This window comes from Periplaneta americana, chromosome 8 (genome assembly GCF_040183065.1).
Source record: "Periplaneta americana isolate PAMFEO1 chromosome 8, P.americana_PAMFEO1_priV1, whole genome shotgun sequence".
Classification (NCBI taxonomy): domain Eukaryota; kingdom Metazoa; phylum Arthropoda; class Insecta; order Blattodea; family Blattidae; genus Periplaneta; species Periplaneta americana.
The window spans coordinates 85,750,549-85,770,381 of NC_091124.1; the positions used below are offsets into that span (position 1 = coordinate 85,750,549).

The following is a 19,833-nucleotide window of genomic DNA, read 5'->3' on the forward strand; positions in this document are numbered from 1 at the left end:
TTTTTTTCAGTGTCAAACTTTAACTATGTTCACTGTTCAGGAAAAGGGTGACGCAACGATGAAGAAATTAAACTTGTGATTTTGCCGAGATATCAATTGAGAATACGATTCAATTCATTTCTCACCCTCAGTGCCTTTCTAGTAACACATGATGATGAACCCTCCTCCGATATATTTGAAGATATAAAAAGTGATAAACATTAAAATTAAGAGAATATTCTCTTTTTGGAATGGAAAAAAATAATTGTAATGAAATATCTCTTATTGGTGACAAATGATAGTTTGCCCCCAAAAAAAAGAAGAGCTGTTAGAATTATTAGAATTATCTTCTCACTTGAGCTTAAAAATCGTGTATCCTACAATATTCCTGTAGCAATCTTGGTTGCAAGCACCATCCATATATCCCAATGTTTCCCGAATTGTAATACAACACCTAATGCCATTTGCATCAGCACTCTTGTATGAGAGTAGGCTGTATTTTCTGTTCTAGTCTTCTTGAATTATTATAGAAATAAAGTTAATGTTGAGGTAGATTTGCGACATGCAGCAGATATCTACAGTTGAGTGGTCCGCTGCAAGAGAGAGCTATGCCACAAAATTCCGATCAGTGCAATTTCATGTGTTTTAGGCAGTTCCTACCGTCTGTTGTCCTTTCTCTAAACTATATAGATGTGGCATTGCACCAGCCAATGCTAGAACACTCTAATTCTAGGATACGGCCCTTTTCATAACAGCCCTACTTTTTTCACTTTATGTTTGTTGTGGCATACCTCCCTCTTGCAATGAACACCTCAATTCAGCCAGACTTCGCAACCACCCCACTGATAACCTCATGTTAAGTTTAAAAAACTGGTATAATTTTTCACAGCAAATACATCTATCATCCAACTGATAATCCTAAGGTAATTCTATAAGACATGAAATAACGTAAAATAACTGCGTATTTATGTATTTTCACATTATATTCAAAAACTGAAACTGAAATTTATATAGGTGTCAATTTAGAATGTTTAATTCACCAAATAATGGAAATTTTTAATGAGTAGAACGTGATTACCAGTTTAAATTATACAAAATATTTAGGGGGTCTGCCAAAATGAAATACGAGGCTCAAGGGGTCCGTGACATTCAGATGGTTGAAAAACACTGATAGAAATGATGCTGTATTAGATACGTCAAATTCACATATATATAATTGCCTAATTTTATACAATTTTGAGCTGCAAAGTGTCATTCATTCTATTTACAATCTATATCACTCTAGCTGCTTTGTTAGTCCATGGAATTGGCAGATGAGTAATTGTCACTCCCTTGAGACATGGAATAGGAGAGTCAGTTTGAATCAGATCTCATCCTCTGTGAAGAAAATTCCCCTTTTATAAGTTAGGATAGCGGCCGGGTAGCTCAGTTGGTAGAGCAGCTGGCTACGGACTAGAAGGTCCGGGGTTCGATCCCAGGTGGTGACAGGATTTTTTCTCGTTGCCAAACTTTCAGAACGGCCCCGAGTTTCACTCAGCCTCCTATAAAATTGAATACCGGGTCTTTCCCGGGGGTAAAAGGCGGTCAGAGTGTGGTGCTGACCACAGCACCTCATTCTAGTGCCGAGGTCATCAAAAGCATGGGGCTCTACCTCCATGCCCCCCAAATGCCTTCATGGCATGTTACGGGGATACCTTTTTTTTACCTTTTATCCTATTCTTGTAACCTAGTCCAATGTATTGTCATCTTGATTAGTTGCATCCTCTTCCATAGGTGCCATAGGTAGGTACCTCAGATTTAAGGAAAGGGAGGGAACAGTATCCCAAAGGATTTGATATTTCTAATTCAATTGCAAACCTAAAAATTGATTTATGGAAAAAGACATGTGAGTTAATAAAATGTACTTGACTCTGTTCTTGAAATTTCTTCCGATCAAGCTTTTTTAATCTGATCAAGAAGTTTATTATATAGGATGTTCACATGAAACCTTTACAACTTCAAATGTAAATAAATTGGTGAGACACGATATCAGGATGCGGCTTTCAGCATGTTAATCAGAAACTAAGTTTTTATGGGAATTTTGTAGGATTGTTGAAATGCGTTTTTGGTTGCAGGTGTGAATTTTGGTGTAACCTGAAATCTGAGAGTGAAGAAGATGTGGACACCTCAGGAGATGGTACAGTGTGTATCCTGATTTATCGAGATACGATCAGATACACAGGTTCAGTGTCACATCCGGACCCAATATGGAAGAGAACCGTCATCACGGCCAACTATCCGGGAATGGCACCGAAAATTTATGGAGACTAGGAATGTGCTGCGGAACAAGAGGAGTAGAATACTCCTCTTGCTGCGGAAAAAGGGCAGTGGGTGATGAAACATAAGTATGGAGGACATTGAACGTGTGCAAAGTGCATTTGTCCGAAGTCCTTGTAAGTCCGTTCACAGTGCTGCCAGGGAACTGAACTTGCCGCATTTGACTTCCACAAAGTCCATTACAAGAATCTGAGGGTGTTTGCTAGTGCAAGCTCGTCAGCCAGATGATCATTCACGTCGCACAGTATGTGCTGTCGACTTGCTGGCTAGAATTGATGCAGAGGAAGGATTCCTTTGGACAAATGCACCTTGCACATGTTCAATGAGCTCCACACTTGTGCTTCGCTGCCCACTGCCCTTTTACCACAGCACGCTCCCACTCTCCATAAATTTTCGATGCCATTCTCGGATTGTTGGCCTGACAACAGCTCTCTTCCATATTGGGTCTGGATGTGACATTGCAGCTATGTATCTGATCCTGTCTCTATAAACCAGGATACACATTGTGTCATTTTCTGAGCTGTCTACATATCCTTCACTGTCAGATTTCACGAAAATTCACATCTGCAACCAAAAAACGCATTTCAACAATCCAACAAAATTCCCAGTTTCTGATTAACATGCAGGAAACTGCATTCTGCATCCAGATATCGTGTCTCAATAATTTATTTACATCTGAAGTTGTAAAGGTTTCATGTGGACACTGTGCTTATTTTATTTTGAATGATTTCATATTTATGTATAAACAACACAGTTTCCAGAATGTAAATAAATACAAGGTAGAGGTAAAATGTTTAATTTCTCAAAGATTTTTTTTACTTTCTATTCTAATGGATAAACTTTTGAAAAAACAATTCTCTTTTGAAATATGAATATCTCTACAATTTTGGGATGAACAGTGTTAATCATTGGAAACCTGTACTACCTTCAGAAATCACCCCAGCTTATTTTTACTATTACAGATGATAGCTGACATGAGGAAGAAATGAGGGAAACCCTCTACAACATCTGTTTTATCTACCTCAAATTCCACCCAAACTCGATTGGGAATCGAACTTCAGCCTCCTTGATGGAAGGCCAGCACTGTAGCCACAGACACAGCTAACCTAACAAGAAGGTTCGACATTACATATCCTGATCAGAAAACAGATACAATTCCCGAGCAAGAGAATGTATTGAAAGTGAATTGCCATCCACAGTCTATAAAAAGAACAATAAAAACTGAATGGCTGTACAAAAATTAAGAAGTTGTCTGTTACGAGTAACCTGCAGTCTATCTTCAGGCAAGGCACCTCGATCTTGAACGTTCTCTGACTGTTCAGGGATTCGTAGTACACTGCTACTACCATCTTGCATGTGTCAGAGCTAATGGCAGATGTGTTATCCTTGTTAGACACAGTTCCCATTCCACTGTTATGAATATTTATGAACCTTACTTCTCCATATTTGTAAAAATAAAACTACCAGCAATCTGTTTTACACTTACCTGTATATAGTTACCTGCTGATAATATGCCATTCACAGAACAAGATCTCAAGTCATTCATTATTGCTAAACGTCCTGTCCCATTTCTCTTAGTGGGAGACCTCAGTGCTTATCACCATGCTGAGAGTTCTCATAGATCAGGTGTGTAACACTCATTTGGGTTACGGACCATTTGCTGTATCATTTCATCTCTTGTGGGCCATACTTAACCTATAAAACTTGCAATTATTGTGCACATTTTTTTTGTTGCTGAATTGTTGCTTTGCTGATTCATACTTACAGCTGAAAATGCATTAACAACAATTTTAATGGGAATAAAAGTCCGATAAAAATGAGTTGTGAAAATAAAATTTATTGAATACAGTACAAAATATTTCAATATATAACAAAACAAAACCAGAAAAGAAAGTTTACAAAAATATAATATTTCAACCAGAAGCATTACTGAATAGGAGGTAATAAGGTATTTTGAAAGTAGGTAATATTTTATGATTTTCTGCCAGACACTTGACAGCTGAAAATACATTAATAACAATTTTAATGGAAATACAAGTTTGAAAAAACAATGAATAAATATAATTAAGTTGGAAAAATAGTTCAGTATGCAACAGAACGAAACCTAAAAAGAATGTTTATGAAAATACAATATTTCAACGAGAAACCTTATTGAACAGCAGGTAATATTTTATGATTTTTTTTTTATCAGATACGGGTCATTCCAGATCAAATCACCAAGGCGCTCAACCCGACCGACTCAGATTTCTTTAAAAATTTGAGGGTTTGTTTTACCTGCCGCGCTAACTAAAACTGCCGAGTTTCATATGTCCTATGCTTTTTGTTTTCTGTCAGTGGCGTTTCAAACATGAAGAAAAATCATATTTTTTTAAGCACGCCGCTTCAATTAAAATTATATATCTCAACAACGTCTCCAGATAAATTTACAAAAATTGAGTGATACATTCTTAATATGTGATAGTTTTTATTGCTTATATTGTTTTCTGCATATATTCAATTACACTAGAAAAACATGATGATACAATTTTCATATATTCATATTTAAAAATGCGGGGGTTCTATTTTAAGCAAAAAAATATATAGTACGCCTCAATTTGTGATATAATGAACTGATAAGTTTCAACTTGGAATCATCATAGGTTACAAAGATAAAAATTGTTATGTCACTGCAAGCGTAAGCTAACAGTATAAGTCGCAATAATAATGTTCCACACATTCGTTGTCTTTAATTATATTTGATCATATTCTTGAATGTCGCTATGTAATTTAACATGTAGTACATAATTCGAATTTTTTTAATTATTACCTCAAATAAATTATTGTCACATGGATTTAGTTAAACCTGAAATTCTGTAAGAAATGCTTACCTTTCATTGCTGAGATGAAATAGCCTGATCATCTTTCCAGACAGAATGCTTCGTTGTTTCAGCTGCATTTTAAAACTGCTTAGCAAGTATAATACCCATCCTAAACAGCAGGACTGTATGAAACTTGTGTTCCAGGCACTGCGGTGGATTTTGCAAATCGAAGAGCAAGCATTTTTTCCTCTTCAGTATAGCTTTTTTCAGTCACATAAACGGTATTAATGTTTGGGAGATGATCCCTTGTCCGGTCGTACAATTCCCTAGGTGTAGTTATTTGTTTATCGGATGGTCTCTGCAAACTAGCACAAGCCGCAAACCTTTTAAGTGTCCCACCTAAAACGTTGCATGCTCTTTTGCCATGTGATATGCAAAAATAATGCAATTCTGTTGGAAATGCAAAATCTTCTTCATGTAATGTGAGGTTCAGACATTTTTTTCCTATTTTTATAGTGAGCAGAGAATTCATCGGAGAAATACGTAATTTTTGTGGTGAATTGCAGATGTTTGTTTTAATGACTCCATTAGATATTTTTGAAACAGATGTACAGCTGTAGTGTCATGTTTCGGGCAGTGTGAAATTATTACCAGATTTTAATAGAGACTGTATCGGATGACGATTCGTTATAATATATTACGAAAGTATGAATGGTTGTCTGCACATTAGTCCTGTGGTATGACTGAATTTCATCTTGGATTGCGAAATAATAGTTTTCAGCGAAGTTGCATAACACAACATGGCTGTAGAAATGATTTCATATCACGTAGAAACTTACTTTGTTCAGGTGGTATAAATGAGTGAGTCAATAAATCACCAAGTTTCTCCAAGAGACAGTCGAAAAATTTGTCTTTGGATTTCACTATGGTCTAAAGCGTTGATCAGTCAGTCGTCATCCACTGCTTGTAGGTCACTGATTCACTGAAGTTTTATTCGAAACATTTCTCTAAATCCTCTCTTATTTTGAATGGTTCAGGACATTCTGTACATTTCCTGAACAAGCAGTTTATATGAGGAGGATTGCACATCATAGTAGCCAAGAAATGTTGATAAGTTGGAAGGTATAAAGAAAAATTTTCTAGAAATCCACGTAGACCTGAAACTTTAATAAATTGCTTCCGGTATGAGTTTTACATTCTGATGAGGACACAAACACAGACAGTATAGTCCCACTAACTCCAGCTAGAATACAATTTCTTGGTCTAAGAGCTGAAAATTTGGAGAATATTACCTTCATTTCAGGGTTAGAATTTTTAAACGCTGCATATAATTCATTTCTGCCCATGTGATTTACTCCCTGACTCTTTAATCATAACAAATATTTCTTACCAGGCATCATTCTGCTAATCTCGTCAGAACAACAGAATTATTTAATTTTACTGGCAACAGCCGTGGGCAAAGGTTTTCCAGGTTCCGGATTTGGTGAACACAAAATTCCCTTTTCCTTTGCCTGGACTTTGGCTTTCCGAATTAATGTATTCGAAGCTGAAAGAAACTTTTTTTTATATATTATTTACGCTCCAGCTTTTAGGTAGTAGTGTTAAAATGGTGATTTTCTCACTTTTACCTGAATTTTGAAAATTTTCCTGCAACTGAGACAAAATTTCAGAATCAGGACTTGATGAAGGTCCTGGTTCCTCGGCGTCTTTAATATCGAAGACTTATCTTTTAAGACTTTCAATATTTTCGAATTTCTGTCTCTTATATTTCTCTTGTTGTAGCCTTTTTTGTTTAATAAGGAACACACCTTGGTCAAAAAGACTTGTATTTAATGAACTTACATTTGCTGTAGAACCGACGTATTCTTCATTACTAGAGTCATTCTGAGGATTCTGCGTAATAGCATCATATTATATTTTTTTTATTTCTTTGCGACACATAGCGCACACCTTTTGTTCCTGTTTTAAATCAGGAAATACATTAAGCATCCACTATATAACACTTCTTAAATTTTTCCTTTAATTACAATGCCCTGATTTCTCGAAGGGATTGCAGCAAACATATAACTTAAAACGAGACTCCATTACATCGCACAAAACTACCACATTCTAAAAAAAAACGAAACTGCACTTGAAACAGATCGCACGTTTTGTATAACTTGAAGACTGTATAAACTGCCACTCATGATGGTCTGACAGATCGACGACGCAGATAATAATCAGACAAGTACAAACTCGCACGCATGCAGTATTGGTGTAAGATGGGTTTAAATGCTACAAACCAAGATATTGATATATTTTTTTTAATGATATTCCTGAAACGTTCCCAAAATGAAACTTACACCAAGGGGAGAATGCTCTTACCTCTATAACATATATATTTCGCGAAATAATTTGTGCCCCGCATTTTTAGATATTCAATGTTAAAATGTGATTCATGTGACCATTCAATAAAGAATTCGATACTTCGATGCAAACCTATTTTTATTGAAAAGTATGATTCGATAGCTTTAAAATAAGCCCAAGTTTAAGATTCTTCCTCAATTAGAAGAGAAGTTATGAATTATTTTTGTTGACATAGTGTGCAACATTTTTACATTTTTTCTCATATTGACAGAATTGCTGTATGGATATCGTGCATTATTGAGGGCTAAAATTTTACATACCGGTAATTAACTTAAGGTTCTTTACCATCCCACCAAATTTAATAAAAATCTGAGGTGGTCGGGTTGAAAAGTCCACCTTTTTGTGTTGATTCGATGGAATGGCCCATACTCGACATAGTAGCTCGTTTGCAACCAGCTTTGCAAGATTTGGAGTAAAAGATTCTGAAGACACAACCTTTATTATAGAATAAAAATTGTCCTTGGTGGGCTATTTAATATGCTGTTTCATATGCGAAAACAGGATTTGTGTGGCAAACTTTTTCATTTTTGCATATTTTTGTCGTAAATATGAGTAGATTTCTAGGTAATCACATGAAGAATCCTCGGCCTCGTCTCATTACCAATCCATCACTGCTAAAGCTAAATAATCTAGTAATTGAGATAAAGACTTGGTTTTTGAGAACCGACATATGGGATGTGTGAAGCCTGCTTCACATAAATCCGGACTACACGATCTCGGATCTATAATGGTTTCTGAAGCTACAAGGTGCGTAGCCCTCACAGCGTCTCTTCCCCCTTCGGATCGTTTCATCCTGGCGGTTTTGTAAATGAGACGCGCACTGCAAGACTTGAAAATAGGCCCATTTTTTTTTATTGAAAATAGGCCCATTTTTTTTTATCTATAAGAAAGAAGAAATAATTTTACGTTGTAAAGAAGAGTTGTAGATTGGACATCTTTCTATTGTTAAATTTTAAATGAATTAATGTTTCGAAGATTAATACTATCTTCGTCTTCAAGTGAGAAAAAGAGGGAATGAAAAGAGTAGGTCGTGGGGAAGGTTGGGGTCGTCACAAACAGCTGCTCTACTTGACTGATCAAAGAGTGTAGAAAGCGGAATGTACGTAAAAGATTGAAGATCAATATGAGGATTCACAAGAAGGAAAACATAAATATCTAGGAAAACGAAACAATTACAATTTAGATAGGCTACGTGGAGTAGGGAAATACGATTTACTGGACGCAAATAATCGTGCATCTAGCAGTAAACCAATTTAGGAAAGCGTAAGTCTACACAAATAGTGTAAAAAAAAACTGGCACTCGCACCGCCGCCAGCGCTATCGTGATCATGATGAAGTACTTATACAATTTATACAGGCGCCATGACAGCATCGATCCTTCCAGCAGTTTTGTTCCTATTCCGCTGCAGCGTGACGTCATTGTTGTCCACCGGTCCGGTGAGTTTCGGAATTGGAAGGATCGATGGCTGTCATGGCGACTGTACAAGTTAATCTTCTCATGGGCGGGTGCATCAACATCTGTTATTTTTAGCCATTACGTAACGGTCGTAAACTTTTACTGTCGTTATATTTGCAAATGAGGTGCACCAACATTAATCGGCGTTACTTAAAAGGCGTTTGCTGGCAGTTGGTAATGAGAGCATTATAGAAGTGAGCAGTCAACTGTTCTGCTCTAGGTATGAAACTGAACGCGCCAGTTGTTTACTGACTGTCTTTTGTTATCGATTCCTGTTGTCTTTGTTGAGCGGGAACTTCGGACGTTTTACTCATAAGCAACGATTTTACTTTAATCAGTGAGGGAAGAACGAAACATGGAGCCGATGAAGAAGCGTGAGCGGACATCAAACTTCTCTGCGTCTGAAATAGATCTTCTGGTAGATATAATAGAGCGACATAAAGATATTGCTAACACGCGTAATAAGGAAAACTTGGGCATGGCAAAGGATTGAGGAGGAATTTAATTCGAATCCAGGTAATTTTACATTAAAATTAATTAACTTCAGTTATTAATTTTATATGTGTATATATATATATATATATATATATATATATATATATATATATATATATATATATATATAGATATAGCTTATTTACTCTCAATTTTCGCTGCGATTTCAGAAAGTATTCATTTTTTTGTTGTAATTTATAGGAACAACACAAAGAACAGCAGAGAAATTAAAAACATGTTTTGAAAATACGAAGAGGAAAGTGAAAAAGGAATTGGCAGATGACAAGATGGAAAACAGGAAAACTGGTGTTGGCTCTTATACTCCTACAATTGAAGATAGGCCAACATCAAACAAAATTATTGCCATGCTTGGTCCTTCCGCAACACCACTGCCTAATGAGTTTGACAGTGATACATTGCATCATGATTCTGCTGTTCTGGCTCAAGATGTTTTGTTTAATGATGACGTGCCAGTAATGAACATTGACCAGCTGTCAGATGTAAGTAATAAAAAGTCCTATTAAAATAAGTAGATCATTTATTTAACATGTTTTGAATTAGCCTACACTCAACAGTGGTGTATTCTCAAGCGAGGGGGCTATCAGACTCGAGGCACTCCCCGTAAACCTATTGAGTTCCAGGAAAAAAATTATCACTGTAAAATAACAATCAATTTTCTTGACGTTTATGTGCAAAATAATATTCCATAAAACCTTTCAAGGCAATTCTTTACTATAGCGTTACCACGTCAAGGTACTAATGTATGTACATCCTTGGGTTCTAGTCGAGTCATACGTTCATATACGAAAAAAAAAAAAAATGAGTGCCGACGCCAATTTCACACAGAAAATAAGAGTCGAAAGTTGCTGTGAAAGTGTTGGCCGGCGGAGAGGTGCAGGCAGGCATGATCGCTCGAGCGAGATAGAAGGGATAGGTGACAGGCAAGGGCAGCATATCCATTTCTGTGCGTTTCCTTACTGATCCACAGAGAAAAGGCGAGTTTACGTAAGGTTGAATCAGTTTCAGGGTAGGTTAGTGTAGGCCTTTGCTATGTCTTGGAACAAAGGGCACATTCTTAGACAACCGTGAGCATATGCAAGGCATAGAAAAAGCCTAAATTAACCTAACCTAACCTTCACCGATTCGATGTTACGAAAACCCACTTTTTCTCTGTCATCAATAAGGAAACGCACGGAAATGAAACGTATGTGCTACCCCTCACTGCCCCCTACACCTTCCATCTCGATGGAGAGATTCTGCCAGCCCGTGTCTGTCTGCTGGACTCCACCTTTACAACAACTTTCGACCCTTATTTTGTGTGTTAAATTTGAGTCGACAGTTAATTTTGTTTTCTTTACAATATATATATATGACTCGTCTTAGGACCCAAGAATATAAATACGTTTGTACCTTGAAGTGGTAACGCTATAGTAAAGAAATTTCCATTTCAAATTTACCTCACAGGCTGAATTTAGAACGGAATTGCCTTTCAGCCTCCTCTCGGAATGAAACTAGTAATTAGCTACTCTTGCTAGAAAAGCAATAATATAATAATAATGAAGACAATGTAGCATTCATTGAATAGCCTACATAGGGTATATTAATATATATATATATATAAATATAATGTACAGTACATTGAAGATTATATTATATCATTCTCATGAGATAAATCTACCTTACTATGTATTTATTTATAACTAAAGTGGTAGTGTTCATGAAAGAACAAACCAGACAGACATTTCACATTTCTGTTCAAAATGGGATATTTGTCTAATCTGATAACAAAGAATTTCATATAGGCCTGTAGTTAAGATTTATAAAACAAAATATTTTGCCACTCCTGGAACAAAATCTTAAGGACGTCATTGCTAAAACTTAAAAATATCATAATTTCCAGGACAAGGGAACAAATGAAAATGTGTGTAGTACACAGTCTAAGTCATCTGAAAAATGGCAAAACAGGAGACTGCCAAAACCGCAAGTTGACACACCATCGTCATCTTCACACACTGCCATAAACGATGCATGCTTTAAGTGAGTTCAGGTCCTAGATGAAGAGCTGGAAGCAAGAAGGAAGGAACATTTAAAGATTATGGAAATAAAAGAACTGAAAATGCAAGTTTTGAAGGAGAAATGGAAATTTTAGAAAAATAGAAATGATATCCTGTAAAATGAGTTTAAAGTTCATTACATTTTAGTTTGTTTCTGAAAATCTGAACATTTATAGTTTGTCTTTTTCCTTTTGCCATTAATATAACATTTTCAGGGTTAAGTTACAGTTAAAGCTATCAATGCACAGTTACTTGTACACTTTTTAAAGACATAAGAATATATGAGCCGTTCAGAGCAGAAGTGGTGTAATGAGGCTTAAAGTAAAAATTCTGTAAAATACAGCGCAAAGTAGCAATTAATATGTCCTTCGTGCTATCCACTGACTACTAATAGTCTTAATAAATTAAATATGAATTGCTACTTTGCGCTGTATTTTACAGAATGTTTACTTTAACCCTCATTACCCATTTTTGACTTACACCACTTCTGTTCTGAACAGCTCATATGATTGTGTTATAATACCTTCCTCAACCCTAGAATGTGTTTTATCTGAAAGGAAATAATGGGTGCCTATAAACTGAGTACTGTATGTAGAAAAAGAAGACTCTACATTGTTATTACGTAGTTAAGTATACCTTTCAAAAAATATCTAAGAAGTGTCTCTCACAAAGTAAATATCAAATTAAAGTGTATATAAAACATTATAATTATCATCATCATAACTATTTTACGCATTAGATCTAGGGGTCTCTTGCGGTTTCAATCCAGCGCTTTTTCAGTCTTCCCAAGTTCCTTCGTCCTCTTGGAGTATAGTGTAAGATCAGTTTTGGGAAGCGGTTGGAGGACATCCTGTCAACATGTTTTTTCCATTCAGACTGTATTTTAATTGAAAGACCATAATATGCTACACATCCGAAAGAATTTGAAATGAATGTAACATCGGAAATCAGGTATTATTCTCAAGTCACGTGACTGAAGTGTACTCATTGTTGGGAATACAATTTTCAAATTAAAACCATGTAAATGAAATCTAATTGGCAAGAAATGAATGCAGTATTCATGCATTTATAATTCGGACTTCTGAGACATATTTTAGGATATGCGCAGTTATTTAAATCTATTTCATAGGAGACAGTATTGTTGCACAGCTGACATAACAAAGACAAGCATTCAGAACACGACCGAGGGATGGTAAATATAATCGCCACAATGAGAGTAGATATGTGCTGGCCTAGGACAAGCGAGAAAACACGTTAATAATGTACTCGTTGTTGAAATGATAGAAATAATTTTTTTCACATTATGATTATTATTATTATTATTATTATTATTATTATTATTATTATTATTATTATTATTATTATTATTATTATTAACATCAGTATTACACTGTCTGAGATTTTGCAACAAAATATATTAGAAGTAGGCCTAACTAAAATAGTAATGATATTTTGATTACTTCATTACCGATAGAAGTGTTTTTTTCATACAGAAGGGCCCAAAGGCCAGCACCTCACCCTAAGGCTTACAGTTACTTTAAAGTAAATAATAACGTGGTTACCGAACATTAGTTCGAAAAAGTAACTGTTACTAGTAATGGCATTACTCCCCAACTCTGCAATTCTCTTGTATTGTTAATCGATTATTGTATATACCTATTTCAAAATTTATTTCTGTAAAAAAGTAATACTGTATTGTTTCTTTATGTGTTGACATAATTAAATGTATAAATTGTCTTCATTTGTTTGCATAATAGTGAAATAAATACATTGTTCAGCTAACCTATCACTTTGTAAATTTGCATTGATACTTATTGATACTTACTTTAATTAAAGTGACGATTAATAAGTGCCTGTTGGACAACTCTGCCTGTGTCGTCATTCCTGTATATTACATGATCCCTGAGCAAGGGTTCGTCTTCTATGTCAGGGCCTCTCTGATTTCTTAAGTCGTGCAGCAGCCTTGCTACTTCGACATCTTCAGGTGGGTCATTGTCTCTCAAGATATGGCAATATTATGGAGAACGGCTGAGGCCACAATGATAGTGAGGGCTTTCTGTACACTGCATCGTAAACCAATTGAGAGTACAGGAAAACGTCTTTTCCAGACTCCGTACTGTCTCTCAACTGTATTCCTGGTGCAAATATGTGACATATTATAAGCTTGTTCAGCACGGGTTTGCGGGTTGAGCAGAGGAGTGAGCAGGTAAGATTGGCATGGATAACCTGAGTCCCCTAATAGGTACCCATCAACTATTTCTCTATTGTGTAATTTAGCTCTTATTGTAGAGTTCCTGAAAATTGTGCTGTCATGCACTGAACCAGGCCATCGGGCCACAATATCGTGAATCAGCAAATTGTGGTCACTAATTGTCTGGCAATTGATGGAAAAGTATCCCTTCCTATTTCTGAAAGTTTCTGCAAAATTTCCACCAGGAGACTTGATTCTTACATGTGTGCAATCAATAGCACCTAATACACCTGGGAATCGATGTAATCGGTAAAAGCCATCCATCACGGCCCTTTGCTGACCACGAGTAGCAGGAAATCTTATGTATCGATGACTCATAGAAGCTATTGCAGCAGACATTTGATGCACTATTCTTAGCACTGTTGTCTTGTGCATGCATAAAGAATCACCAATTAATATATTAAATGCGCCTGTAGCATAAAACCTTAATGTTGTTAAGACGCGATTCATTGTTGATACGGGAAAATTTCTGTCTGTAGGAAATTCTAACCTGTCATTTAGCTCTTCTACAATGTGCAACACTGAGTTTTTGCTAAGTCGGAATCTTTCTTGAAACTTCATTTCACTTAGAGAATGGAATGAATCATCTCTGTCCATAGAAATCCTCCGTGGAACACGTTCTATCTGATCTAGGTACTGCAAATAGAACAATTCATCTTCAAAATAATCTTGCCAGGCCGCCATTTTATTTGTAGAATTTACGACCGTTAACTATTTAATGGGTCAATAGTGAGCTGTTAAAGTTTACGGCTGTTAAGCCTATTTTAATGTTCGTTAACTGTTGGTGCAGCACAAAACGCACTTAACAGGCATTAAGTCAACAGTTAATGACTGTTAATTCCTAACGGATGTTGATGCATCTGGCCCTCAGAGTTGTTGTCTGTGCTACGCTAGGAAAATTTTGCGAAATTTTCGTACTGCCATCTCGTTCAAAGAAAAGATAGCATAAACAATTTATTTCTTGAACCGGTAGTAATAACTGGTCCTTTGACATATTCGTTCATAAGCCATTAACATATTGTTTTTATGTTGTGCTCATTACAAACAATACAGTAGAACACACCGCCATGACACAACAGTGCACGATGTTATTCGTCTGCTAATTCCCGCCCTATACAAGAACCAATCAGATTCACTGATGGCGGCTGATGGAGACTGCCACCACATCTGCAAGTTGATGGCACCGGTGCGACACCTGTGGAGCATCAATGACGCCATCGATGGAATTCGGAACACCGTGATGCCATGCCCAGCCGTTCTGGGAAACAGCTGACAATCAATGTAGCGCACTTATTCTATCTTACAGCGTATTCCGAATCTCACCAGACCGGTGGACAACAATGACGTCACGCTGCAGCGGAATAGGAACAAAACTGCTGGAAGGATCAATGGCTGTCATGGCGACTGTGTAAGTGGTTATCTGTGCTGAGCTAGCAAAATTTTGCGAAATTTCCGTACTGCCATCTCGTTCAAAGAAAAGAGATTATAAACAACTTATTTCTTGAACCGGTAGTAATAACTGGTCTGTTGACATGTTCGCTCATAAGCCATTAACATATTGTTTTTACGTTGTGCTCATTACAAACAATACAGCAGAAATAAAGCAGAACACACCGCCATGACACAAACAGTGCATGATGTCATTTGTCTGCTAATTCCCGCCCTAAACAAGAACCAATCAGATTCACTGATGGCGGCTGATGGAGACTGCCACCACCTCTGCAAGCTGATGGCACCGGTGCGACACCGGTGGAGCATCAATGACGTCATCGGTGGAATTCGGAACACCGTGATGACATCGGATTGCTCACCTGTGAGATTCGGAATACGCTCTTAGAGTAAAGAAAGACTTTTTTATTCTATCAGTATTCAATACGAATTTCTTTTTCTAGGCTACGTCAGAACTGTCTGTTAGAAGATGAAAGTGAAAAGTCTACATCAGAAGAAAGTGGATATAATTTTTATGGTGTTCGATTTATTTGGTTTGAGAAGAAATTGTGGAGTACCGGTACATGAGAGGACAAAACAGGCATGCCTTGCAGAAGGTAAAGAAAACTTTTAAATATATTGGACTTGTAATAAATGCTGGTACGTAGTTAATAGTAATATGCGTTACAAGAGCGGTATGTTGTAGTTTTCATGTTCGAGGAAAAGTTTGAAAAAGCGAAACGTAGTTGAGCTTTTTCAATTTCCGAGAATTGAAAGAAAACATACCGCTCGTGTATCGTACATTATTTTGTGCAAAGATCGTTTATTACATACCTGAAAGAGGAATTTTTAATTAGTTGCAATGAAATCTCCATCTTGGTTTCTGTTCAATGACGGCAAATTTGGAAAACAAAAATATCTATCTTCAACATTGTTGGTTTAAAATGTTTTCTGTGTTTGCTATACTCCAGCAGGCCGTGATATACATCTGTCTTTTTTTTCCCCTAGTCTATAAATGCGAACTTAAAACAAACGGTAAGGTTATGTAATGATTTATTTTTCATTTTAATATTTTAACAATATTATTTATATAACATATTGCAGTAATAACATCGGCATCTGGAATCTTGTTGATTTTTTCACGGCTTCCTTAATGTTACTTGCATCAAGAATGCAGTAACTTTAGTGGAGTTGTAGAGTTTACTAAATTTTTGCAAATATTTAAAAACAATAATTAACAGTGCAATTTAGATGAAATTGCAGTGGTAAGTTTCCAATTTATAATTATATCTCTAAAAATAATAGGCTATGTTAAAAGCCTAAAGCAGAAAAATCAATATGTCACTTAAGCTGTAAGAAGAGGGAAATTGTTATGTGTGTTAGGTTGGGAATTCTGAATGTGGAATTTTAGACTTACCGCAGATTGGTTTTGTGCGGAAACCAGGCAAATACGCACGATCTCGCACAAAAGTATATACGTAAACAGAGCATAATGACGCAACAGGTACCATAAGAACTTTGTGTGATTTGTATAGAGTATCCACCGCCCACTGAACGAATATTGGTTAAAGGAGCATTGGGCAACTTCCGCCGATTTTGGAATACACACCGACGCACTTAGGTTAGTTTAGATTTTTATTATCCCGTCAAGATGTTTAGGATTAGTGTAAAACTGGCCTATGTCTCCTATAGTGGGCGGGACATAAATAACATTCACCTTATTCATAACTTCTTGCAATATTCTTGGAACAAATTTTACCAAATTGTCACAATGAGATGGAAGAATCTTCAACCATTCTTCTAATATGGCTTTTTTCAAGTCTTGTTTTGTTATGGAGTGCTGCTGTATTTTAATTTTTAGTTCAGATCATAAATGTCGTATTATTATTTTCTGGTGACTGGGGTGGGGTTTCCAACACTTTGGGAACAGTTTTAAATAAGACAATACAGGAGATAGTATAACCGTATCTATGCACAGTGTGCGCAATCCCAAACTATTATTAAAGAAGACAATTGCGTACTGTCAGAGCCTTATATTTCGAATCATAGCCTTGATAAAATTTGAATGCGTTATTTATCCCTAGTTTCTGTGTACTGGGCTTCAAATTCTTTTTTTAAAAAGTATTAATATATGTTCTGATCCATAGCGTCCTCAATGAACTCTAAATTACTTACCCTAGTAGCAGCCATACAACCTCATATCATAACTGATTCTCCACTGTGTTTCATAGAGGGTCTTTATTTTTCTTCGAGTTCTGTATTCGGCTTGCGCCACATATAAAACTCCCATCTGAACTTGCTCTCGTCAATGAATAGAACTGCTTTTCAAAATTCAAAATGCCTGCCTGCCCACCCTCCCGCCTGCCTGCCTCTTATCTATTCTATCTATCTGTCTCTCTCTCTGTCTGTCTGTCTCTGTCTGTGTCTGTCTGTCTCTCTGTCTAGGATTAGCCCTCACTTTGAGAAACCAACGTTCATCCCTATTACTGAAGATTTTTCTGGAGCTCTCTCTTTGTTTGTTTTTATTGTTTTCCTCCACTGTGGAATGCAATCTTTCAGTAACCTGGACATTGTTATTAAAGATTGCCATATTGGTCATGATGTAAGATCGGCTCATGTTCAGATACAGAACTCTGTCCTTTTTGACGACCATGGTAGTCTTAAACAAGCAGTTCTCTCTCGGCGTGAAGCACGTCTACACAGGAGCAAAACTTGAGTGTGAATGAGGGGATTTGTGTGTACTGTATTTATTTTCTTTATAAATGTACTGTACAAGTTTCACTTTGATCATCAATTGCTGTGAAGACGAATACATTATTTAGTTTACTTTTAATGTGTTGGTCTATGAAATTAGTGTTTTTTAATATAGGCCTACAATCTCTATTAATGCAAGCATTAGAAAATGCAGGTTTGATTTCAGTGAATCAACATATTCATTGTTTACCGCATTGAATACTAGTTGATACTTCACTGTACGAGTTTCATTTTGAGCCACTGTAGCACATATCTTGCCTGTTGCAACCATAAAAGCTGACATTACATGTGGTTCAGCATACATTTAAGTGCAATGTTGACCATTAATTACTACAATAGATTTTTTTTTCAATTTATTAGATTCGCAACAATTATTAATATGAAGTTTTAATTATCAGGTATTATAAGTGTATTATGAGTAATTTGTATACTATGTGGTTAACTTGTTTGTTTTCCCATTTAATACAGAATTCATTCATTATCATCAAGTATTTCCAAACATATTGAAGCTTGGCGCCATTAACATTATATATATGACGTTAAAGTTACTGGTTTGGTTTAATATTGCAGTTTATAATTCATCATAGTATTTATTATTAACGAAATGGCAAGAAAGAGCATAATAAAATTTCACAGTACCAGTATTGTTTTTTATACATCTTGTTTACACAACTTTTAATACTGTATCACTTCGGAATATGTATGATAAGACTTTCTTGTGTTAAATTCTAACATACCTTGTTTACATGTTTCGACCTATTTATGGTCATCCTCAGAACTGGTCGTTGTTGGTTTTGGCGCCTCTTGTTCTGTTTCCTGTGAGTGTGCGTTCGTGTGGTATGGTATAGAGTCAAAGAGTGTGTTTTGAAATTGAGTTGTGTGTTGAGAATTTCGTTGGGGTATGTTTTCGTGTGTCTGTATATTTCATATTGTTCTAGTGTGTTTAGTTTCTGGTTTTTTGATTGGCTGTGTAGTATTTCCATGTCTGTGTTGATGTCTCTGTGGGTGTGGTTAGAATTTGTGATGTGTTCTGCATATGTGGAGGTGTTTTGTAATTTTGTTATAGCTGTGATGTGTGAACACAAAAAATACATCACACTAACATACGAAAACAAAAACACACACAAAATTGCAACCTCATTCAAGAAATTAAATTACAACATCGCATACAGAACAAATAACACTCTATAAAAACATCTCAACACACAAACAACACAAACAAACAAATACAACCACACAGGCGTACACAAACTCAAATGTAACACCTGCAACAACTTGTACATAGGACAGACAGGCAGATCATTTCTAACACATTACAAAGAACACATCACAGCCATATAACAAAATTACAAAACACCTCCACATATGCAGAACACATCACAATTGCTAACCACACCCACAGAGACATCAACACAGACATGGAAATATTACACATCCAACCAAAAAGCCAGAAACTAAACACACTAGAATAATATTAAATATACAGACACACGAAAACACACCCCAACGAAATTCTCAACACACAACTCAGTTTCAAAAAACACACACTCTTTGACTATACACTATACCACACGAACGCACCCTCACAGGAAACAGAACAAGAGGCGCCAAGACCAACAATGACCAGTTCTGAGGATGACCCATAAATAGGTCGAAACATGTAAACAAGGTACGTTAGAATTTAACACAAGAAAGTCTTATCATACATATTCCGAAATTGTTTTTTAGTGTTATTTTTTGGAGATGAAAGGAAATTCATGCATTCCACGACTAAATAAGACTGTGAATAAAATTTTGAAACTGGAAAATTACTGCTATAAACAACTTCAGTTCCTTAATAAAGTATTAAAATATCATAAAGAGCAAAAAAATATATTTTTTAGATTTATATTTTTG

At 36.0% G+C, this 19,833-nt stretch overlaps 1 protein-coding gene and 1 long non-coding RNA gene across 4 annotated transcripts in view; both read left to right on the top strand.

The window, feature by feature from the left end:
* The window catches only part of LOC138704844 (uncharacterized), a 40,550-nt gene extending 36,411 nt beyond the window's left edge, over positions 1 to 4,139 (top strand). The window contains exon 5 of one of the 2 annotated variants that reach the window (XM_069833159.1): positions 3,258 to 4,139. In XM_069833159.1, the coding sequence (XP_069689260.1) occupies positions 3,258 to 3,268 (11 nt within the window). In that variant the 3' untranslated portion in view covers positions 3,269 to 4,139. The remainder of the gene's footprint in view (positions 1 to 3,257) is intronic. The other variant, XM_069833157.1, reaches the window with a different exon arrangement.
* Positions 4,140 to 8,947: 4,808 nt separating this feature from the next.
* LOC138704846 (uncharacterized) lies at positions 8,948 to 19,331 on the top strand. Of its 2 annotated transcripts, none has more exons than XR_011333448.1 (3): positions 8,948 to 9,471; positions 9,652 to 9,950; positions 15,648 to 19,331. It is a non-coding gene; the product is annotated as an uncharacterized lncRNA (long non-coding RNA). The 2 variants fall into 2 exon arrangements; XR_011333449.1 differs by lacking the exon at positions 15,648 to 19,331 and adding an exon at positions 11,351 to 13,282.
* Positions 19,332 to 19,833: the final 502 nt, after the last annotated feature.